Source organism: Bufo gargarizans, chromosome 4 (assembly GCF_014858855.1).
Source record: "Bufo gargarizans isolate SCDJY-AF-19 chromosome 4, ASM1485885v1, whole genome shotgun sequence".
Lineage (NCBI taxonomy): Eukaryota > Metazoa > Chordata > Amphibia > Anura > Bufonidae > Bufo > Bufo gargarizans.
In genome coordinates this window covers 42,862,942-42,888,021 of record NC_058083.1, presented here as the reverse complement: position 1 = coordinate 42,888,021, position 25,080 = coordinate 42,862,942, and the positions used below count along the sequence as shown (strand labels likewise).

General features: G+C 46.4%; 1 protein-coding gene across 2 annotated transcripts in view; it reads right to left on the bottom strand.

The window, feature by feature from the left end:
• The window catches only part of XKR6 (XK related 6), a 271,723-nt gene that overhangs the window by 11,804 nt on the left and 234,839 nt on the right, over nucleotides 1-25,080 (bottom strand). For both annotated transcript variants that reach the window (XM_044290396.1, XM_044290397.1), the window contains one exon: nucleotides 1,800-1,996. In XM_044290396.1, the coding sequence (XP_044146331.1) occupies nucleotides 1,800-1,996 (197 nt within the window). The remainder of the gene's footprint in view (nucleotides 1-1,799; nucleotides 1,997-25,080) is intronic.

Below are 25,080 nucleotides of genomic sequence, written 5' to 3'. Positions count from 1 at the left end.
GGCTGCAGTGATTGATGGTTGTTGCGGTACCATTGCAGGTGTAGTCAGACAGATACATGATGTAAATAGGACATTATTTGTTTCTGACTTGCATGATGGTTTTTAAGCTCTTGAAGAACCTCTGATAAGTTTACTTAGGCTGAGCCAGCAGCGTCCATGGCCTGAGCGTCCATGGCCAGCGTCCATTACTGTTATGTATCAGCGAGTGAACCCAATGTGCCAATTAACCAGTTTAGCTTTGGGCTAAACCCTAGGGGGGGTTATTCCGGTGCTTCCCTGATATTTATCCTTTAACCCCTATACAGGGATCTGGATTGCGCTGCAGGGAAGCAACCAGATCGCTATGTCCTGCGATAGTCCCAGTGTAGTTAACAGCTGACCCTTTGGGGTCAGAGACTCTGGTGCAAACACTACAGTAAAGTCTCAAGGTTCAGAAAATGCACCAAAAGCGCAGGAAAACCACAGTTTTAGTCTGAACTGTCACCAAGACTAGAATGCTGTTTTTTTTTTAAGATCCAGGCAGTGCACAGTTAACACAGACACGGGAAAAACTTGTGGGCACAGTAGTAATGAGGCAAATGCTAGGTAGACGGACTGGAGCACAGACAGGATAGATAGATTGGGTTAACTTAAACATGAACTGAACTGAACTTGGGCTTGAAAGTGCAGTGGCACACCGTCAGGACACCTTCAGAACACCTTTGGTCAACAGAGAACCTAAAGCTCAGGCACCCTCCTGCTGGAGAGGATGCTTTAAATACCCAGGGACCCTCAGCCATTGGCTGGGGAAGGATTTTGGAGCATATGCACTGGTCCTTTAAGAGCCAAACGTTGAGTGCCGTGCGCCCTAAGGAAGCATCAGGCAGGAGCATGGAGGCAGCAGCACAGAGAGGATGTAGACGACCAGGACGTCGGATGGCATGGTAAGTGCCGCGAAGTCTGCACCGACAGGGAACAGGGCATGGACTGCAGGCCTAACAGTGGGAAAATCCCTTTAAATCATCCAAGGTCATCAAGGCCTAAAGCTAACAGGCTTACAGATGTTCTCTAAGCCTTTTACAACATTTTTTGTTTTCATTTTTCAGTAACTGACCTAAGTGACTAAAAGGTTAAATTGAATACTTTACACAATTTATTGGGGTTTATTTATTATGAAGCTCCAGAGCAGTGCTTGCTTGATCTGAAAGCTCTGAACACTTTTGCAACACATTTTATTTTATTGCTGTAGGCAGGATGTATTAGCGGCCAGGACATGGCAGGACTGGGGCCCTTCAGAAGGCCACCAACTGCCATGCCAAGTACTCTACTTACTACGATTGCGTTCATGGGGTGCTGATTGGAGGGCAGAGGGAGATCCCACCCTCTGGCTAACTACTTAGATACTGCAGTCGCTATTGAATGCAGCATCTGAGGAGTTGAACTGCTGCGATAACTCCGATCCTGGCAGTGAGAGCCCGCCACTTGCAAACGATGGTGCAGGTCCAGCTCCTAAGCCATCACCATGACGTACTATTATGGCAGGGAGCGGGAAGGGGTTAAGCGTCGGAGCATGCATCTACATAACATATGCAAAGTTGCTTCATTTTTAAGTGCACCAGGGCAATAAAATAAATTGTTGCAAAAGTGTACATATCCTTTAAGGGATCTAGTGATATATATATATAGGTTATACAGTTTCCTGGGAATTTTTTTTATTTTCTTTGACAATTTTAAAAATTGGTGCTTCTTTTGGAATCACTCAACCCCCAACATCTTACTCTTGCCCCTTGACAGTAACTGGTGTAATGTAATCTACTTACATGGAAGTGTGTCCGCACGGTTCTTCTGTATCATTATGCAGAGTTGTAGCACCAGTTGGGGAGCGCTCTCAAGGAAGGTCTCCAGGAGGCGTAACATGTTGACATCTGCATATTCATACATCATAGCCCAATAAAACCGACGCTGATGTTCTTTTTGCCTCTGGCTCTGAATGCCCAGGTACATGGTTCGAATGTATCTAGAGAGAACATAAAGAGATCATTACTACCACCATCATCACCACGTGTGTCATTAAAGAAGAACATTCTAATATAAATTTTGCAGAAATAAGAAACACTTTTAAGAGTTAAATCATCCATGCAATACACAGACATCCTATTGGTTTCAATGAAAGTGGTGTAATTTCTCTTTTCTCCAGTGGTGGCACTGTAGGGAAACTGAATGCTTTCTACAAGGTTTCCCTGCAGATGCTGATGGCTTATGATCCAGGGATTCCACAAAGCAAAGGGAACCGTCCAAACTTCTTTAAGCTGCATATTAATATTTTCTAAAATGGCTTTTTATTCTCATCCTTTACATAATTTGCTACGCAGACCTACAATAATGACTTATAAACTCCTGAGTGGTTATATTTTCTTTCCAAGTACATAATATATTACAACGTTCTTCAGGTTCTCCAGAGCTTTAGGTCCATCTATGCAAAATCTGCAAATTCAAAATGCAAAGACATCTACAAAAATTGCGAGCTGCTGCATGCAAAAAGCTATAGTTATGTATTTTTCAGTTTGGCCACCAGATGGCGATACAGGACAGTGCTGATCCTGATCAATTTATAATGTATTAGGAGCAATTACAATCATGGCTGGGTATCATTGCATTATGTCATTACAAGGGGTTATGTGGTGAGGGGCTGTACCTGTAGTAGTGGTTTGAGGACTTTACATATTGTGAGTCTATACTGCATTTTTGTAATGATTTTTATCTTATTGTTTTTTAATGATATAATAAAGTATGTATTTAGATTTCATGTGTGTTATACTTTCGGTTTGTTAACATGAGAACCAAGGGCGCCATATGTGCCTTTGACAGAAAAAAAAAATCTGAGGTCTTGCTGTGGGATTCATGATTGTGTGTGTCTTCTCCATGAACCTCATACAGTCCTGATCAAAAGTTTAAGACCACTTGAAAAATGGCAAAAAATGATATTTAGCATGGCTGGATCTTAACAAGGTTCCAAGTAGAGCTTCAACATGCAACAAGAAGAAATGGGAGTGAGATAAACATTTTTTGAGCATTCAATTTAATGAAAACAATGAATAAACTGAAACAGGCTGTTTTTCAGCTGATCAAAAGTTTAGGACCACACCTCCAAAAAAACTAAACCCCCCAAAACAGAAATCCAACTTTCAAACATGAACTCATGCTTGATGCAAGCGTTTCCATGAGGTGAGTGGGAACATTTCTCCAAGTGGTGAAGACAGCCACACGAAGGCCATCTACTGTCTGGAACTGTTGTGCATTTTTGTAAACTTCCCTTGCCATCCATCCCCAAAGGTTCTCAATTGGATTTAGATCAGGGGAACACGCAGGATGGGCCAAAAGAGTGATGTTATTCTCCTGGAAGAAGCCCCTTGTCCTGCGGGTGTCACCACCAGACATCTGAGAAGCTCTGTCAGACGTTCTTCAGAACCTCCTGCTTGAGGTTCCTTTTTGTTTTGCTTTCGTTTTCTCATCTCGTTAGCCTCTCTCAGCTGTCATGTAGTTGCACTGATTGCATCCCTTTAAATCCCTTCCCATACTGCATCACTTTGCAGTTTATACAACTTCCTGGAGTGTGTGCATGCTGGATGCTACTACTGAGTCTTCTACAGATAAGTTTTGTTCATTCATTTGTGTTTTCCTGTTTGCTGGATCCCAGACTCCCTCCGTATCAAGTGTAGGGAGCCGGTGGTCGTGTCCCCTCACTATTATAGGGTGTTCAGGTGTTATACAGTCGAGGAATGAGGATATGCAATCATCTACCATAGAGATTTTTGCATAGGCTGAGCAGTAAGGGAGAGAGCCAGGTCTGTTACAGGGCTTACCCTCTGGTTCCTTAGTTTTGGATCCAGTCAGTCGGATCTTCATTTTGTGTCTTCTAGTTTCTGTACACCTTCCGTGACATTATAAACCGCCAAAACCGTTTCAAGCATGGATCCGGTTTCACTTTTGACTGAACACATGCAGGGTCTTTCATTGGAGGTAGCAGATCTCTGTAAAACTGTTTCTCAGTTTCAAGTGACCGGTTCAGCTTGCGTTCATGGAGTTTGTTCTGAGCCTAAGATCTCGCTCCCGGATACGTTCTCCGGGGGTAGTGAGAATTTTGTTCGTTTTAAAGAGGCTTGCAAACTCCATTTTCGCCTACTTCCCCATTCCTCTGGTGATGAGGAGCAGAGGGTGGGGATCATCATCTCGCTGCTCAGGGATAACGCTCAGTCCTGGGCCTTTTCGCTGCCGGTGGGGGCACGGCCCCTCTGTTCAGTGGATAAATTTTTGTTTAGCCCTGGGTCAGATATATGATGATCCGGAGTCTAGACTACGTCTTTTATGCCAGGGTAAACAGTCCGCAGAGATATACTGTTCAGAATTTCGGAGATGGGCAGCTGATACTGGTTGGAATGATGCTGCACTCCGAAGTCAATTTTGCCATGGTCTTTCAGAGGGATTGAAAGATGCATTTGCTTTTCATGAGAGACCTACCTCCTTGGACTCTGCCATGTCTCGGGCCGTTCGTATTGACAGGGGTCTTAGAGAGAGAGGAGAGATCACTCCTTCCTGTCATACTCAGTCCAAGGACAGTGCGGCGGTCTCATTCAGTGCACAGGGGTCTCAGTCGCTCTCAATCCCTTCTGAGCAAGAGCCCATGCAGCTGGGTTTGCTTGCCTCTGACAATAGAAGATTCAGCTCTCATAGGAGGGTTTGTTTCTGTTGTGGAGGTATAAATCATTTGGCAAATGTTTGTCCGTCTAGGAGATTCAGGCAGTTTTTTGAGAGTAATAAAGAAACAAAGAAAAAAATCCTCTAAAAACGTTCCATCTATTACTATTGGCAAGGTTGATGCGGAAATTGAAGGTTTTCCGTTTGCTTGTAGTTCCCGTTTTGTCCTACCTGCCAGGGTGGCGCTAGAGAGCAAGAACATTTTTTGTGAGATTTTTGTAGATAGTGGAGTAGCTGTCAATCTCAATTTGCTATAACTCATGGTTTCCAGGTGTGCACTTTGGGAAAGGATATACCTGTTTTTGCTATTGATTCCGTTCTACTTTCTCAGAAATTGTTAAAGGGCATAGTTCACAATATCCATTTGATTGTGAATGATACTCATGTTGAGGATGTGTCATGTTTCGTCCTAAGCGGGTTGCCTACTCCTCTAGTGTTGGGGCTACCCTGGCTCACTAAACATAACCCCACCATTGATTGGCAAGCGAGGCAAATAAATAGTTGGAGTGACTTTTGCAGAGAGAATTGCCTCACGACATCTGTTTCTGAGGTTTCTACTAAGACTGTACCATCTTTTCTCTCTGAATTTTCGGATGTGTTTTCTGAGAGTGGTGTTCAGGACTTGCCCCCTCACAGGGAGTACGATTGCCCTATTAATCTCACCCCAGGCGCCAAGCTGCCTATATCTCGTTTATACAATCTCTCCCAACCTGAAAGGGTCACTATTAGGGCTGCACGATAAATCCGCAAAATGCCGCGATTATATATAAAGGGGCCCTGCGCACATAACTGCCTTTGCGTGTAAAGTGTTTTACTAGTGTGTGTGTGGGTGAAACAATCTCTCTCCTAACAGGTCCGGCCTCTGTACTCACTATGAATGCAATGCACTGCAGCGAGCGGGAGCGAGCTGGCCGGCCGGCGCGTGACTGACGTCACTTAGTAACGCTCTTGCTTCCTGAAGTGGGAGGAGCGTTACTAAGTGGCGTCAGTCAGGCGCCGGCCGGCCAGCTCGCTCCCGCTCGCTACCGCTCGCTGCAGTGCATTGCATTCATAGTGAGTACAGAGGCCGGACCTGTTAGGAGAGAGATATAACAGCGTCCTCCACTGATCCCCCATATAACAGCGTCCTCCACTGATCCCCCATATAACAGCGTCCTCCACAGATCCCCCATATAACAGCGTCCTCCACAGATCCCCCATATAACAGCGTCCTCCACAGATCCCCATATAACAGCGTCCTCCACAGATCCCCCATATAACAGCGTCCTCCACAGATCCCCCATATAACAGCGTCCTCCACAGATCCTCCATATAACAGCGTCCTCCACAGATCCTCCATATAACAGCGTCCTCCACAGATCCCCCACAACACAGCGTCCTCCACAGATCCCCCATATAACAGCACCCTCCGCAGATCCCTTACAACACAGCGTCATCCACAGATCCCCCACAACTCAGCGTCATCCACAGATCCCCCATAACTATGTCATACCCAGCCGCGTCAGCGGCTCATATGGGAAAATCCAAGCAAATAAACCTCTAGCACAATTCCTTTAAAATATCGCATCGCATATCGTTATCGCAATTTTTAGGGCCCTAATCGCAATCGCACAAAATTCCCATATCGTTCAGCCCTAGTCGCTATGCGTGCTTATATCTCTGAGAGTCTGAGAAAGGGACACATACGACCCTCGAAGTCACCTGTTGCCGCTGGTTTTTTCTTTGTTAAGAAAAAAGATGGTTCTTTAAGACCTTGTCTGGATTTCAGGGAGCTGAACAGTATCACAATTCGTGACCCTTATCTGCTTCCTCTGATCCCGGACCTGTTTAACCAGATTGTTGGGGCTAAGGTTTTTTACAAGTTGGATCTAAGAGGGGCATACAACCTGGTCAGGGTCAGAGAAGGAGACGAATGGAAGACGGCCTTCAATACCCCTGAGGGCCATTTTGAGAATTTGGTTATGCCTTTTGGTTTGATGAATGCTCCAGCCGTCTTTCAGCATTTTGTGAACAGCATTTTTTATCATTTAATGGGGAAATTTGCATTAGTGTATCTAGATGACATTTAGATTTTTTCTCCTGATTTCAAAACTCATAAGGACCACCTACGTCAGGTCTTGCTCATCCTGCGGGAGAATAAATTGTACGCTAAACTGGAAAAATGTGTGTTTGCGGTTCCAGAAATTCAATTTCTGGGGTTTCTTCTCTCCGCTTCTGGTTTTCGCATGGATCCCGAGAAGGTCCGCGCTGTGCTTGAGTGGGAGCTTCCTGAGAATCAAAAGGCGCTGATGCGTTTTTTGGGTTTTGCCAATTATTACAGGAAGTTTATTTAGAATTATTCCTCTGTTGTTAAACCACTCACTGATATGACTAGAAAGGGGGTAGATTTTTCCTCCTGGTCGGTAGAGGCACGTAAGGCCTTTTCTAGTATCAAGGAGAGTTTTGCTTCCGCTCCCATCTTGGTACAACCTGATATTTCTCTGTCCTTCATAGTTGAGGTGGACGCTTCTGAGGTGGGTGTGGGTGCGGTCTTGTCTCAGGGTCCCTCTCCTGCCAAATGACGACCGTGTGCCTTTTTCTCTAAGAAACTCTCCTCCGCAGAGAGAAATTACGATGTGGGAGATAGGAAGTTGTTGGCCATCAAGTTAGCTTTTGAGGAATGGCGCCATTGGCTAGAGGGAGCCAGACACCCTATTACTGTGTTTACTGACCATAAGAATCTGGCCTACTTGGAGTCAGCCAAGCGTCTGAACCCGAGACAGGCCAGATGGTCTTTGTTCTTTTCAAGGTTTAATTTTGTTGTTACGTTCTGCCCTGGGGTTAAGAATGTGAAGGCGGATGCCCTGTCACGTTGTTTTCCGGGAGGTGGGAATTTTGAAGACCCGGGTCCCATTTTGGCTGAAGGTGTGGTGGTCTCTGCTCTTTATCCTGAATTGGAGGCAGAAGTTCAGGTAGCCCAGTCAGAGGCTCCTGATCTTTGTCCTCCTGGGAGGTTGTTTGTGCCTCTCGCTTTAAGACACAAGATTTTTAAGGAGCACCACGATACTGTCCTTGCTGGGCACCCGGGGGCAAGAGCCACAGTGGATCTCATCGCTCGGAGATTCTGGTGGCCGGCGCTTCGTAAGTCGGGTTGAGGGTTTTGTGGCAGCCTGCGAGACCTGCGCTCGTGCCAAGGTCCCTCATTCACAGCCATCAGGTCCTCTACTTCCCTTACCCATTCCTTCCCGTCCTTGGACACATCTGTCCATGGACTTCATTACGGACCTGCCTCGTTCCTCGGGGAAGACTGTGATTCTGGTGGTGGTGGACCGTTTTAGCAAAATGGTGCATTTCATTCCTTTTCCTGGCTTGCCCAATGCTAAGACGCTGGCGCAGGCATTTATTGATCACATTGTCAAATTGCATGGTATTCCTTCAGATATAGTCTCTGATAGGGGCACGCAGTTTGTTTCCAGATTCTGGAAGGCTTTCTGTTCTCGCTTGGGGGTTCGGTTGTCATTCTCTTCTGCTTTCCACCCGCAGTCGAATGGCCAGACAGAGCGTGTCAATCAGAATCTGGAGACATATCTGCGCTGTTTTGTGGCGGAGAATCAGGAGGATTGGTGTTCTTTTTTGTCCCTTGCTGAGTTTGCTTTAAATAACCGTCGTCAGGAGTCCTCTGTTAAGTCACCATTTTTTGGTGCATATGGGTTTCATCCGCAGTTTGGGACATTCTCTGGAGAGGGGTCTTCTGGTTTACCTGATGAGGACAGATTCTCCTCGTCTTTGTCATCTATTTGGCAAAAGATTCAGGATAATCTAAATAGCATGAGTGAGAGATAGAAGCGTGTGGCGGATAAGAGACGTGTGCCTGGTCCGGACCTGAATGTTGGTGATCTGGTGTGGTTGTCTACTAAGAATATCAAATTGAAGGTTCCCTCCTGGAAGTTGGGTCCTAAGTTTATTGGGCCTTACAAAATCTTGTCCGTCATCAATCCTGTTGCCTACCGTCTTGATCTTCCTCAGACTTGGAAGATCCATAATGTTTTTCATAAGTCCTTATTAAAACCTTATGTCCAACCCATTGTACTCGTCTTTGCCTCCTCCTCCGATTGTGGTTGATGGTAATCTTGAATTTGAGGTCTCTAGGATTGTGGATTCTCGTGTTGTCCGCGGTTCTCTCCAGTACCTCGTTCATTGGGAGGGTTATGGTCCTGAGGAGAGGATATGGGTCCCAGTGACGGACATTAAGGCCACTCGTCTCATCAGGGCTTTCCATAGGTCCCATCCTGAGAAGGTGGGCTCTGAGTGTCCGGAGTCTACTCGTAGAAGGAGGGGTACTGTCACCACCAGACATCTGAGAAGCTGTCACGGAAGATGTACAGAAAACTAGAAGACACAAAATGAAGATCCGACTGACTGGATCCAAAACTAAGGAACAAAAGGGAGAGCCCTGCATCAGACCTGGCTCTCTCCCTAACTGCTCAGCCTATGCGAAAATCCCAATGGTAGATGATCGCATATCCTCGTACCTCGACTGTATAACACCTGAACACCCTATAATAGTGAGGGGACACGACCACCGGCTCCCTACACTTGATACGGAGGGAGTCAGGGTCACCTGGGATCCAGCAAATAGGAAAACACAAATGAACGAACAAAACTTATCTGTAGAAGACTCAGTAGTAGGATCAGCATGCACACACTCCAGGAAGTAATATAAACCGCAAAGTGATGCAGTATGGGGAGGGATTTAAAGGGATGCAATCAGTGCAACTACATGACAGCTGAGAGAGGCTAACGAGATGAGAAAATGAAAGCAAAACAAAAGGAACCTCAAGGAGGAGGTTCTGAAGGACGTCTGCCAGAGCTTCTCAGATGTCTGGTGGTGACAGAAGCTCTGTCAGACGTTCTTCAGAACCTCCTGCTTGAGGTTCCTTTTGTTTTGCTTTTGTTTTCTCATCTCGTTAGCCTCTCTCAGCTGTCATGTAGTTGCACTGATTGGATCCCTTTAAATCCCTTCCTATAATGCATCACTTTGCGGTTTATACAACTTCCTGGAGTGTGTGCATGCTGGATGCTACTACTGAGTCTTCTACAGATAAGTTTTGTTCATTCATTTGTGTTTTCCTGTTTGCTGGATCCCAGGTGACCCTGACTCCCTCCGTATCAAGTGTAGGGAGCCGGTGGTCGTGTCCCCTCACTATTATAGGGTGTTCAGGTGTTATACAGTCGAGGGAACGAGGGAACGTGGATATGCAATCATCTACCATAGAGATTTTTGCATAGGCTGAGCAGTAAGGGAGAGAGCCAGGTCTGTTACAGGGCTTACCCTCTGGTTCCTTAGTTTTGGATCCAGTCAGTCGGATCTTCATTTTGTGTCTTCTAGTTTCTGTACACCTTCCGTGACAGCGGGCATTGTATACTGTAGCATTGTCCTGTTGAAAAACCCAGTCGTTACCACACAGACGAGGGCCCTCAGTCATGGTGAATGCTCTCTGCAACATCTGGACATAGCCCGCGGCCGTTTGACGCCCCTGCACTTCCTGAAGCTCCATTGTTCCACTGAAGTAAAAAGCACCCCAGACCATTATGGCGCCCCCTCCACTGTGGCGCGTAGAAAACATCTCAGGTGGGATCTGCTTGTCATGCCAGTAACGTTGAAAACCACCAGGACCATCAAGGTTAAATTTTTTCTCATCAGAGAATAAAACTTTCTTCCACCTTTGAATGTCCCATGTTTGGTGCTCTCTTGCAAAGTCCAAATGAGCAGTTCTGTGGCGTTCAAGGAGACGAGGTCTTTGAAGACGTTTTTTGTTTTTGAAGCCCTTCAGTCTCAGATGCCGTCTGATGGTTATGGGGCTGCAGTCAGCACCAGTAAGGGCCTTAATTTGGGTCGAGGATCGTCCATGTCTTGACGGACAGCCAATTGGATCCTCCGGCTCAGTGCTGATGAATTTTTTTTGGGTCTTCCACTTGACTTTTTTGTTTCATAACCCTCGGGATCATTTAAGAAATTCCAAATGACTGTCTTACTGCGTCCCTCCTCAGCGGCGATGGCGCGCTGTGAGAGACCCTGCTTATGCAGTTCAACAACCCGACCACGTTCAAAAAGGGAGAGTTATTTTGCCTTTGCCATCACAACGTGTGACTACCTGACAGATGATGACAATGAATCCACATCTTTGTACAGATTTGGCCTGTTAAAGGCATGTGGTCCTAAACTTTGGATCAGCTGAAAAACAGCCTGTTTCAGTTTAATCGTTATTTTCAATTAATTGAATGCTCAAAAAATGTTTTGTCTCACTCCCATTTCTTCTTGTTGCATGTTGAAGCTCTACTTGGAACCTTGTTAAGATCCAGCCATGCTAAATAGGATTTTTTTGCCATTTTTCAAGTGGTCTTAAACTTTTGATCAGGACTGTATATTGGGAGACTGGAGGCCCATTGACCCTTGTTTTGGCAATCCAGAAAGGAGTATATGAGTAAGGCCTCATTCACACGACCGTTGTTCTGGTCCACATCCGAGCCACAGTTTTTGCGGCTCGGGTGCGGACCCATTCACTTCAATGGGGCCGCAAAAGATGCGGACAGCACTCTGTGTGCTGTCCGCATACGTTGCTCCATTACGTGGCCCCGCAAAAAAAAATAACCTGTCCTATTTTTGTCCGTTTTGCGGACAAGAATAGGCAGTTATTTCAATGGCTGTCCGTGCGTTCCGCAAATTGCGGAACGCAAACGGACACCATCCGTGTTTTGCGGATCCGCAATTTGCGGACCGCAAAACACACCACGGTCGTGTGCATGAAGCCTTAGAGGTGGTTTTCCATGCATGAGCCTCTCTCCATGGTAGTTGTGACACAGCACCCATTATCTCCAATCAGGGGCGTAAAAAGGACTGATGGGGCCCCATAGCAAAACTTAGAATAGGGCCCCACTTCATCATGAGCACCTTCAGTAGCATGACTATGAGAAGATTATGATATGTTGGTTTTCCTAATGCACAGGGATAATGCACAAAGTGATGTCACAATGGTGAAGATATAGCATTCCAATGCGAGAGCCACATGTATGCCTAGTCTTCTACTCTCCGCAGTACTAATTAAGGGGGGAGACCCCCATCATTCGAACAGGTGGGTGTCCTGGAAGTAGAACCTGCACCTGACATGACATAAATATCTCAAACAGTAATACCCCTTTAAGTTTTAGGCTGGGGCTACATAATTGGTGACATATATCATAGATTCTGCATTGCATGGAGTCGTAACCTAAACATGTGACTTACTGTGACCCTGTTGCATCTTTGCTCACAAGTAGAGTTGAGCGAACACCTGGATGTTCGGGTTCGAGAAGTTCAGCCGAACTTCCCGGAAATGTTCGGGTTCGGGATCCGAACCCGATCCGAACTTCGTCCCGAACCCGAACCCCATTGAAGTCAATGGGGACCCGAACTTTTCGGCACTAAAAAGGCTGTAAAAAAGCCCAGGAAAGAGCTAGAGGGCTGCAAAAGGCAGCAACATGTAGGTAAATCCCCTGCAAACAAATGTGGATAGGGAAATGAATAAAAATAAAAATAAAATAAATAAAAATTAACCAATATCAATTGGAGAGAGGTCCCATAGCAGAGAATCTGGCTTCACGTCACCCACCACTGTAACAGTCCATTGTCAGATATTTAGTCCCAGGCACCCAGGCAGAGGAGAGAGGTCCCTTAACAGAGAATCTGGCTTCATGTCAGCAGAGAATCAGTCTTCATGTCATAGCAGAGAATCATGCTTCACGTCACCCAACACTGGAACAGTCCATTGTCAGATATTTAGGCCCCGGCACCCAGGCAGAGGAGAGAGGTCCCGTAACAGAGAATCTGGCTTCATGTCAGCAGAGAATCAGTCTGCATGTCATAGCAGAGAATCAGGCTTCACGTCACCCAACATTGGAACAGTCCATTGGCATATATTTAGGCCCCGGCACCCAGACAGAGGAGAGGTTCATTCAACTTTGGGTAGCCTCGCAATATAATGGTAAAATGAAAATAAAAATAGGATTGAATGAGGAAGTGCCCTGGAGTACAATAATATATGGTTAAGGGGAGGTTGTTAATGTCTAATCTGCACAAGGGATGGACAGGTCCTGTGGGATCCATGCCTGGTTCATTTTTATGAACGTCAGCTTGTCCACATTGGCTGTAGACAGGCGGCTGCGTTTGTCTGTAATGACGCCCCCTGCCGTGCTGAATACACGTTCAGACAAAACGCTGGCCGCCGGGCAGGCCAGCACCTCCAAGGCATAAAAGGCTAGCTCTGGCCACGTGGACAATTTAGAGACCCAGAAGTTGAATGGGGCCGAACCATCAGTCAGTACGTGGAGGGGTGTGCACACGTACTGTTCCACCATGTTAGTGAAATGTTGCCTCCTGCTAACACGTTGCGTATCAGGTGGTGGTGCAGTTAGCTGTGGCGTGTTGACAAAACTTTTCCACATCTCTGCCATGCTAACCCTGCCCTCAGAGGAGCTGGCCGTGACACAGCTGCCTTGGCGACCTCTTGCTCCTCCTCTGCCTTGGCCTTGGGCTTCCACTTGTTCCCCTGTGACATTTGGGAATGCTCTCAGTAGCGCGTCTACCAACGTGCGCTTGTACTCGCGCATCTTCCTATCACGCTCCAGTGCAGGAAGTAAGGTGGGCACATTGTCTTTGTACCGTGGATCCAGCAGGGTGGCAACCCAGTAGTCCGCACACGTTAAAATGTGGGCAACTCTGCTGTCGTTGCGCAGGCACTGCAGCATGTAGTCGCTCATGTGTGCCAGGCTGCCCAGGGGTAAGGACAAGCTGTCCTCTGTGGGAGGCGTATCGTCATCGCCCTGCCTTTCCCCCCAGCCACGCACCAGTGATGGGCCCGAGCTGCGTTGGGTGCCACCCCGCTGTGACCATGCTTCATCCTCATCCTCCTCCACCTCCTCCTCATCCTCGTCCTCCTCGTCCTCCAGTAGTGGGCCCTGGCTGGCCACATTTGTACCTGGCCTCTGCTGTTGCCAAAAACCTCCCTCTGAGTCACTTCGAAGAGACTGGCCTGAAAGTGCTAAAAATGACCCCTCTTCCTCCTCCTCCTCCTCCTGGGCCACCTCCTCTTCCATCATCGCCCTAAGTGTTTTCTCAAGGAGACATAGAAGTGGTATTGTAACGCTGATAACGGCGTCATCGCCACTGGCCATGTTGGTGGAGTACTCGAAACAGCGCAACAGGGCACACAGGTCTCGCATGGAGGCCCAGTCATTGGTGGTGAAGTGGTGCTGTTCCGTAGTGCGACTGACCCGTGCGTGCTGCAGCTGAAACTCCACTATGGCCTGCTGCTGCTCGCACAGTCTGTCCAGCATGTGCAAAGTGGAGTTCCACCTGGTGGGCACGTCGCATATGAGGCGGTGAGCGGGAAGGCCGAAGTTACTCTGTAGCGCAGACAGGCGAGCAGCGGCAGGATGTGAACGCCGGAAGCGCGAACAGACGGCCCGCACTTTATGCAGCAGCTCTGACATGTCGGGGTAGTTGTGAATGAACTTCTGCACCACCAAATTCAGCACATGCGGCAAGCAAGGGATGTGCGTCAAACCGGCTAGTCCCAGAGCTGCAACGAGATTTCGCCCATTATCGCACACCACCAGGCCGGGCTTGAGGCTCACCGGCAGCAACCACTCGTCGGTCAGTTGTTCTATACCCCGCCACAACTCCTGTGCGGTGTGGGGCCTGTCCCCCAAACATATGAGTTTCAGAATGGCCTGCTGACGTTTATCCCGGGATGTGCTGAAGTTGGTGGTGAAGGTGTGTGGCTGACTGGATGAGCAGGTGGAAGAAGAGGAGGAGGAAGCCGAGAAGGAGGAGGTGGCAACAGGAGGCAAAGAATGTTGCCCTGCGATCCTTGGCGGCGGAAGGACGTGCGCCAAACAGCTCTCCGCCTGGGGCCCAGCTGCCACTACATTTTCCCAGTGTGCAGTTAGGGAGATATAGCGTCCCTGGCCGTGCTTACTGGTCCACGTATCTGTGGTTAGGTGGACCTTGCCACAGATGGCGTTGCGCAGTGCGCACTTGATTTTATCGGATACTTGGTTGTGCAGGGAAGGCACGGCTCTCTTGGAGAAGTAGTGCCGGCTAGGAACAACATACTGTGGGACAGCAAGCGACATGAGCTGTTTGAAGCTGTCTGTGTCCACCAGCCTAAATGACAGCATTTCATAGGCCAGTAGTTTAGAAATGCTGGCATTCAGGGCCAGGGATCGAGGGTGGCTAGGTGGGAATTTACGCTTTCTATCAAATGTTTGTGAGATGGAGAGCTGAACGCTGGCGTGTGACATGGTTGAGACGCTTGGTGACGGAGGTGGTGGTGTTGGTCGTACATCCCCTGTTTGCTGGGCGGCAGGTGCCAACGTTCCTCCAGAGGCGGAGGAAGAGGCCGAGGCGGCAGCAGCAGAAGAGGCCGAGGCGGCAGCAGCAGAAGAGGTAGCAGGGGGAGCCTGAGTGACTTCCTTGGTTTTAAGGTGTTTACTCTACTGCAGTTCATGCTTTGCATGCAGGTGCCTGGTCATGCAGGTTGTGCTAAGGTTCAGAACGTTAATGCCTCGCTTCTGGCTCTGATGGCACAGCGTGCAAACCACTCGGGTCTTGTCGTCAGCACATTGTTTGATGAAGTGCCATGCCAGGGAACTCCTTGAAGCTGCCTTTGGGGTGCTCGGTCCCAGATGGCGGCGGTCAGTAGCAGGCGGAGTCTCTTGGCGGCGGGTGTTCTGCTTTTGCCCACTGCTCACTCTTTTGCTACGCTGTTGGCTCGGTCTCACCACTGCCTCTTCCTCCGAACTGTGAAAGTCAGTGGCACGACCTTCATTCCATGTGGGGTCTAGGACCTCATCGTCCCCTGCATCGTCTTCCACACAGTCTTGATCCCTGACCTCCTGTTCAGTCTGCACACTGCAGAAAGACGCAGCAGTTGGCACCTGTGTTTCGTCATCATCAGAGACATGCTGAGGTGGTATTCCCATGTCCTCATCATCAGGAAACATAAGTGGTTGTGCGTCAGTGCATTCTATGTCTTCCACCGCTGGGGAAGGGCTGGGTGGATGCCCTTGGGAAACCCTTCCAGCGGAGCCTTCAAACAGCATAAGAGACTGCTGCATAACTTGAGGCTCAGACAGTTTCCCTGGTATGCATGGGTTTGATGTGACAGACTGATGGGCTTGGTTTTCAGGCGCCATCTGTGCGCTTTCTGCAGAAGACTGGGTGGGAGATAATGTGAACGTGCTGGATCCACTGTCGGCCACCCAATTGACTAATGCCTGTACCTGCTCAGGCCTTACCATCCTTAGAACGGCATTGGGCCCCACGAATTATCGCTGTAAATTATGGCAGCTACTGGGACCTGAGGTAGTTGGTACACTAGGACGTGTGGCTGTGGCAGAACGGCCACGTCCTCTCCCAGCACCAGAGGGTCCACTAACACCACCACGACCATGTCCGCGTCCGCGTCCTTTACTAGATGTTTTCCTCATTGTTATCGTTCACCACAACAACAAAAATATTATTTGACCCAATGTATTGAATTCAAATTCAGGCCTTTTTTTAAAGACAACTAACACTATCTGGCTATCTATTTAGGTACCGTATTACACTAATACAGGCACAGCAGTAACCACAGATTTAGCTGACTATAAATTTGAGGCCTATTATTTAGGCGCTGAGTGACAGGTTTAGGTTTACTGACAGAATTAGACTTGGAAATGCACAGTAGCGTGTGTGTGAAGTTATTCAGAATGACCCTATGTGCACCTTGAATATTATATACCCTTTTAGGGATAGATTTCAAATAGCTCTGATACAGCAGAAACCACTAAATTAGGAAATTGCTAAATTGGGAATTGTATTTCAACCCAGAACAAAAACTGTGCTTTGACGGACATTAAATAACTAGCCCAGCCACAACAGTACAGCAGTAACGACAGATTTAGCAGGATATAACTTTGAGGCCTAGTATTTAGGCGCTGGGTGACAGGTATAGATTTACTGACAGAATTAGACTTGGAAATACACAGTAGCGGGTGTGTGTGAAGTTATTCAGAATGACCCTATGTGCACCTTGAATATTATATACCCTTTTATGGATAGATTTCAAATAGCTCTGATACAGCAGAAACTACTAAATTAGGAAATTGCTAAATTGGGAATTGTATTTCAACCCAGAACAAAAACTGTGCTTTGATGGACATTAAATAACTTGCCCAGCCAGAACAGTACAGCAGTAACGACAGATTTAGCGGGATATAAATTTGAGGCCTAGTATTTAGGCGCTGGGTGACAGGTATAGATTTACTGACAGAATTAGACTTGGAAATGCACAGTAGCGTGTGTGTGAAGTTATTCAGAATGACCCTATGTGCATCTTGAATATTATATACCCTTTTAGGGATAGATTTCAAATAGCTCTGATACAGCAGAAACCACTAAATTAGGAAATTGCTAAATTGGGAATTGTATTTCAACCCAGAACAAAAAATGTGCTTTGACGGACACAAAATAACTTGACCAGCCACAACAGTACAGCAGTAACGACAGATTTAGCAGGATATAAATTTGAGGTATAGTATTTAGACGCTGGGTGACAGGTATAGGTTTACTGACAGAATTAGACTTGGAAATGCACAGTAGCGGGTGTGTGAAGTTATTCTGAATGACCCTATGTGCACCTTGAATATGATATACCCTTTTAGGGATAGATTTCAAATAGCTCTGATACAGCAGAAACCACTAAATTATGAAATTGCTAAATTGGGAATTGTATATCAACCCAGAACAAAAAATGTGCTTTGACGGACACTAAATAACTTGACCAGCCACACCAGTAACGACAGATTTAGCTGGATATAAACTTGAGGCCTAGTATTTAGGCGCTGGGTGACAGGTATACGTTTACTGACAGAATTAGACTGGGATATGGCCAAAAAATATCCACACTATTGCTGGTTAAATGCACTTGGTGTGACAGCTTGACCAACCACACTACTGAGGGTTAAATGCACTTGGTGACAGGCGCAGCTTGCCCCTGATGTAGTATATGGCCAAAAAATAAACAGACTATTGCTGGTTAAATGCACTTGGTGTGACAGCTTCACCCTGATGTAGGATTTAGCCCAAAAACAACCACACCATTGAGGGTTAAATGCACTTGGTGACAGGCGCAGCTTGCCCCTGATGTAGTATATGGCCAAAAAATAAACAGACAATTGCTGGTTAAATGCACTTGGTGTGACAGCTTCACCCTGATGTAGGCTTTAGCCAAAAAACAACCACACCATTGAGGGTTAAATGCACTTGGTGACAGGCTCAGCTTGCCCCTGATGTAGTATATGGCCAAAAAAATAAACAGACTATTGCTGGTTAAATGCACTTGGTGTGACAGCTTCACCCTGATGTAGGCTTTAGCCAAAAAACAACCACACCATTGAGGGTTAAATGCACTTGGTGACAGGCGCAGCTTGCCCCTGATGTAGTATATGGCCAAAAAATAAACAGACTATTGTTGGTTAAATGCACTTGGTGTGACAGCTTCACCCTGATGTAGGCTTTAGCCAAAAAACAACCACACCATTGAGGGTTAAATGCACTTGGTCGCAGCTTGTGCTGGCGCACCACAAGACACAAAATGGCCGCTGATCACCCCAGAAAAAAGTGACTGACAAACGGTCTGGGCAGCCTAAAAACAGTGAGCAATTGAGGATCAGCAGCTCAATGATCCACAGCTGCAGATCGATCAATTAATCAAGTCTTTTGGAGGAGTTAATCAGCCTAATCTCGCCCTACTGTCGCAGCCGCAACCTCTCCCTACGCTAATCAGAGCAGAGTGACGGGCGGCGCTATGTGACTCCAGCTTAAATAGAGGCTGGGTCACATGGTGCTCTGGCCAATCACAGCCATGCCAATAGTAGGCATGGCTGTGATGGCCTCTTGGGGCAAGTAGTATGACGCTTGTTGATTGGCTGCTTTGCAGCCTTTCAAAAAGCGCCAAGAAAGCGACGAACACCGAACCCGAACCCGGACTTTTACGAAAATGTCCGGGTTCGGGTCCGTGTCACGGACACCCCAAAATTCGGTACGAACCCGAACTATACAGTTCGAGTTCGCTCATCCCTACTCACAAGTTGCCATCATAGACCAACATCATAGCAATTGGCCTACAACCTTTTTCTGATTTGACCTTTTTGTTATTGCAGTCCTTGGGAGTGATTCAATATGACAACATGGCCTTTGGACCAGAAAATGTTGTGCACTATTTCCTTAAATAATATATCTGTCCAAAAGTCTATGCTGATTAATATGTGCTATATGTTTATCGCAGTCAGTGCTCTGTTCTTCTATTACCAAGCTCCAAATCCTCTGCATAGACACAATTATAAAATTTTGACTACCTGCAGCCACCACTAGAGGGAGCTTATCTACAATACCACAGTATGCAGTAAACTCCTAAGCTCCCTCTAGTGGTGGCAGCCAGAATATTAATATTTAAGTCTGTGTCTATTGAGGGAAATGGTAGCAAACGCTATGAAGACATATTTAGAAATTATTCAGCTACAAAAAATGCTGCCAAATGGTAAATATTCCATTTTCTTTATTAGTATTTAAATATTATTATTATTAACTTAGTATCTCTAATGTTGCACAGAAAACTTCACACACCAGTTAAAATCAGAATATGTGCATAGGAAACCATCAAGGTACCACTAAGACTAAATTGGATCAAGTGAGCCCCCACCTCTTTACATTGCAAATCCCTGGACCCTACCAAAAAGATGCCTCTGTAATAGTGGTGGAATTCCCCTAGCGGCAGACAACAAATGCGATGCCCCAACGCGTTTCACAGTTGTAAAACTATCATACTAAATCTTATCACGGGCTATTAAATCCTTCTTCCAATTTACTGTACAAGTAATATCTTGGCCAGGCCCAGACTTCCATTAATCTATTACAATTTGCCTGAATACATGATGCCATGTAATGCTAGGAGATTGTAATATATCAAGTGTAATGAACACACTTAGCAAAATAATGAGTTATCTGGAGACTGCTGCCAGAGGAGCAAAAGAAAAATATTTCAGACAAATCCAAATATCGGAAGATTAATTTAACTAATTGGGAGTTAACTAAGAATAAAAGGAGCTTTGAATAGAAAATGGATTGTTTTTTTTTAAAAGGGAAACTCCACCTTAAGAGAAATTCATTTCAAGACACAGGAGATCATTTCCCTTAGGTTTCCTATATTATGTATTTTCTACATGTATCTGTACCCAGAGAATGGAGCACCTGGACGTTCCTCCATTTACAACCATGGGGTGGAGCATGATATTGGGATTTTTGCTTTCTGCCTGGAGTCTTTCTTTAAAAAGGCTGTCCCCATTAGAAAGTTGAGAGAGGCTACGAGTGTCTCTTGTGCGGGAGGACCTTTTTATGATAGCATTTAACTTGTTTTAAGCTAAAAAAAAAACATTTTTTCAATTGGTTTTCAAAAGTTTCAGCTGTTTTTGAGATACAGGGGTTAAAATCCAGTCTGTTTGCAGAGTATCATTTGTTATCTTAAGGTTCACGTGGCTATATTACACTGGCCGATTTCGCTAATGAGCGTTCGCATCAACACTCGTTAGCGATCATCTTACAGTGTAATACTGATGCCGATTGCATGTTCGCAGTCTAAGGGTACTTTCATACTTGCAGCAGAGAATTCCGGCAGGCAGTTCCGTCGGCAATCCGGACGCAAACTGATGTCATTTGTCAGACGGATCCGGATGCTGATCCGTCTGACAAATGCATTGAAATACCGGATCCGTCTCTCCTGTGTCATCCGGAAAAAACGGATCCGGTATTATTATTTTTTGCATTTTTAAAGGTCTGCGCATGCAGACTGCACAATGGATTTGAAATGAAGCAAACAAGATGCGCTTTACCTGCAGACTGTCAGCTTTAATTTGAGGGTATTTACATCCAAATCAGGTGAACGGTGCAGGAATTACAACAGTTTGCATATGCGCCTCCCACTTGTTAAGGGACCAAAAGTAATGGGACAGAATAATAATCATAAATCAAACTTTCCCTTTTTAATACTTAGTTGCAAATCCTTTGCAGTCAATTACAGCCTGAAGTCTGGAACGCATAGACATCACCAGACGCTGGGTTTCATCCCTGGTGATGCTCTGCCAGGCCTCTACTGCAACTGTCTTCAGTTCCTGCCTGTTCTTGGGGCATTTTCCCTTCAGTTTTGTCTTCAGTAAGTGAAATGCTCAATCGGATTCAGGTCCGGTGATTGACTTGGCCATTGCATAACATTCCACTTCTTTCCCTTATAAAACTCTCTGGTTGCTTTTGCAGTATGCTTTGGGTCATTGTCCATCTGCACTGTGAAGCGCCATCCAATGAGTTCTGAAGCATTTGGCTGAATATGAGCAGATAACATTGCCCGAAACACTTCAGAATTCATCCTGCTGCTTTTGTCAGCAGTCACATCATCAACAAATACAAGAGAACCAGTTCCATTGGCAGCCATACATGTCCACGCCATGACACTACCACCACCATGCTTCACTGATGAGGTGGTATGCTTAGGACAGTGATGGCGAACCTATGGCACGGGTGCCAGAGGCGGCACTCAGAGCCCTCTCTGTGGGCACCCGCACCCTGGAAAAAGTCTATGGTGTACCAATATGCCTTAGACTTTTGCTACCATTAATCAGCGCAAGGGGTACTATGAACAGCACAGGCAGCGCACTGAATTTGGCGGCTATTATAGTGATGAAGTACATGGAAGATATACCGTATTTTTCGCCGTATAAGACGCACTTTTTTCCCCCCAAAAGTGGGGGGAAAATAGCAGTGCGTCTTATACGGCGAATGTAGCTGATTTTGCCCAGTTTTCAATGATACACCCGCCGCGATGCCGCGCGGCGGGTGTATCAGCTGTGAGGGAGGAGGGGCTGGGGGCGGCATCTGCATTAATAATGACAGCGGGGCCCGTGCAGTGACTATTCTACTACACGGGCCCCGCTCACTGTATAATCATATCTCTCTAATAGTTAATTGTTGTATGCATGTAATCGCATAATGAGCGCTAATGAGCGCTGTGTATTACCGTACTTAAAACTTGAAGCGCTCGCCGTTCGGAGCAGAGAGGAGGCAGGAGGCAGGCCGGGAGGACGGGCACTTGCAGCGTGAGTCATACGTCACGCGCCTGCGCCGCCTGCTTCATTCATAAGTGGGCGGTGCAGGCGCGTGACGTATGACTCACGCTGCAAGTGCCCGTCCTCCCGGCCTGCCTCCTGCCTCCTCTCTGCTCCGAACGGCGAGCGCTTCTAGTTTTAAGTACGGTAATACACAGCGCTCATTAGCGCTCATTATGCGATTACATGCATACAACAATTAACTATTAGAGAGATATGATTATACAGTGAGCGGGGCCCGTGTAGTAGAATAGTCACTGCACGGGCCCCGCTGTCATTATTAAAGCAGATGCGACCCCCACCCCCTGTATTGAGGGTCATTTACTACAGGGACACTTATGGAGGGGATCTGTGGATGACAGCATAAGATGCTATATATGTGTCATCCACAGATCCCCCCCATAACTGTCATTCACAGATCCTCATCCTCATAACAGTGCCATCCAGAGAGGATCCCCCATAAGTGTCACCCACAGATCCCCCATAAGTGTCACCCACAGATCCCCCATAAGTGTCACCCACAGATCCCCCATAAGTGTCACCCACAGATCCCCCATAAGTGTCACCCACAGATCCCCCATAAGTGTCACCCACAGATCCCCCATAATATTTTTTTTCTTATTTTCCTCCTCAAAAACCTAGGTGCGTCTTATAGGCCGGTGCGTCTTATACGGCGAAAAATACGGTAATTCATTCATATAGTTACATTGCCGTGTTGGCACTTTGCGATAAAAAAGTGGGTTTTGGGTTGCAGTTTGGGCACTCGGTCTCTAAAAGGTTCACCATCACTGGCTTAGGATCATGAGCAGTTCCTTTCCTTCTCCATATTCTTCTCTTCCCTTCACTCTGGTACAAGTTGATCTTGGTCTCATCTGTCCATAGGATGTTGTTCCAGAACTGTGAAGGCTTTTTTAGATGTCGTTTGGCAAACTCTAATCTGGCCTTCCTGTTTTTGAGGCTCACCAATGGTTTACATCTTGTGGTGAACCCTCTGTATTCACTCTGGTGAAGTCTTCTCTTGATTGTTTACTTTGACACACATACACCTACCTCCTGGAGAGTGTTCTTGATCTGGCCAACTGTTGTGAAGGGTGTTTTCTTCACCAGGGAAAGAATTCTTTGGTCATCCACCAGTTGTTTTCCGTGGTCTTCCGGGTCTTTTGGTGTTGCTGAGCTCACCGGTGCGTTCCTTCTTTTTAAGAATGTTCCAAACAGTTGTTTTGGCCGCGCCTAATGTTTTTGCTATCTCTCTGATGGGTTTGTTTAGTTTTTTTCAGCCTAATGATGGCTTGTGCAATGAGCAGGACACTGGGTCAGTGGGGTTGCTATGCAGTGGGTCAATTGTATATGTGTATAAGTTTGTTACGCCAGTTGCAGCTTGTGCAGGTACTGTAGCAGGGCCCTTTAAGATGGTATAGCTCATATACCAGGTGAGAAATGCCAGAGGGGGAATAATGTCTCTATGCAGTGTCAACGGTGTATCCTACCTTGGTACGGCTGGACTCCTGTATCCTGGCTCACATGCAACAAATTGAGTGTTGTTAATAGGAGTTCTGATGGAATAATTTAGATCCAGACAAGAGATATCGTCCAACTCGTCTTTACTTAATGCAGCTTTAAATCCGTACAAGTTACAGCTTTAGTCTTGGGTCCCAGCAGGTTTTGGCAATATGTGGCAGGAATTTATATCTATTCTGCATCTGATACATATGCCTATAGATCTGGCAGGTATTAGTTTTCTGCTCTGTCTGTATTCTGCTTGGTAGTGGGCCTGACTAGCTGAGGAGGAATTTGGCTTCTCCTGGACTTGGGATTTGGTACTCACAGGACAGCTCGCAGGGTATGGTGTCTTCTTCCTGGAGATCTATTGTTCTGAGGATGCTGCTTCTCTGGTCGTCCAGCTGAGGTAGATTACTCAGGCTGGGAAGATGGATCCTGAACCTCAGCCGAGGTTGGATCCAGGGTTGGGATCCCTGATTCTGGGAGCTCCTATCAACACAACCTACCCCAACAGGGGTGGCTGGTACACTAACTAGACTTCCTACTCCTCCTCATGATACAGGACATGGGAACGTCCCACTTCTGCTCATACAGGGGAGCCTAGACTGGAATGGACTATTCCGGTCTAGATATACTAAACTCTTCTATAGACTGCCTATACATTGCCGCCACCTACTGGTGTACATGAATAATTACAGCAATTTACATAAAACAGTCATAGTAAATCCAGATAATGCAAATGTAATGTCAGGTTACACAGGATGATAACACATTTACACTTTAACATCATGTAGCAGGGTGACAGAGTTTTAGTGACATACTCTGGGATGTTACACTTGCTTCACTGATAGTGACAGCTCTTTGGATCTCATCTTGAGATTTGACAGCAACAGATTCCAAATGCAAATAGCACACTGGAAATGACCTCTGGACCTTTTATCTGCTCATTGTAATTGGGATAATGAGGGAATAACACACACCTGGCCATGGAACAGCCGAGAAGCCAATTGTCCCATTACTTTTGGTTTCTTAACAAGTGGGAGGCACATATGCAAACTGTTGTAATTCCTACACCGTTCACCTGATTTGGATGTAAATACCCTCAAATTACAGCTGACAGTCTGCAGGTAAAGCACATCTTGTTTATGCAAAGGAAGAAAAGCCAGCTCACCTCACATGTCCAATGCAGCTGTGCACGGGGCGGACCCAAGTCAGTCCGTGTGGTAGATTCAATTGAAAAAAGAGAGGCTCCGGCACCAAGCATGGACGTAGAAAAAGTTCCCAATCTTTATTCAGCAATTTTCATATATACAGCAATCAGTGGCACAGGCTCCCGCTTAATCCCAGGCAATCAACGCGTTTCGGACACTAGTGTCCTTAGTCACATCTTGTTTGTTTCATTTCAAATCCATTGTGGTGGTGTATAGAGCCAAAAATGTTAGAATTGTGTCGATGTCCCAATATTTATGGACCTAACTGTAGTACTTTCTAAGTTATAACCCACCCTTCCCTCGACCCAACTCCCTTCCTTCCCTTGAGCATCTATTGGCTATGGCGATGTCACAACCATGTTTATGGCCGTGACTCCTTGGGAGCCACATACAGTTGCCCGCGGTTTGGGTTGTTGTGTCA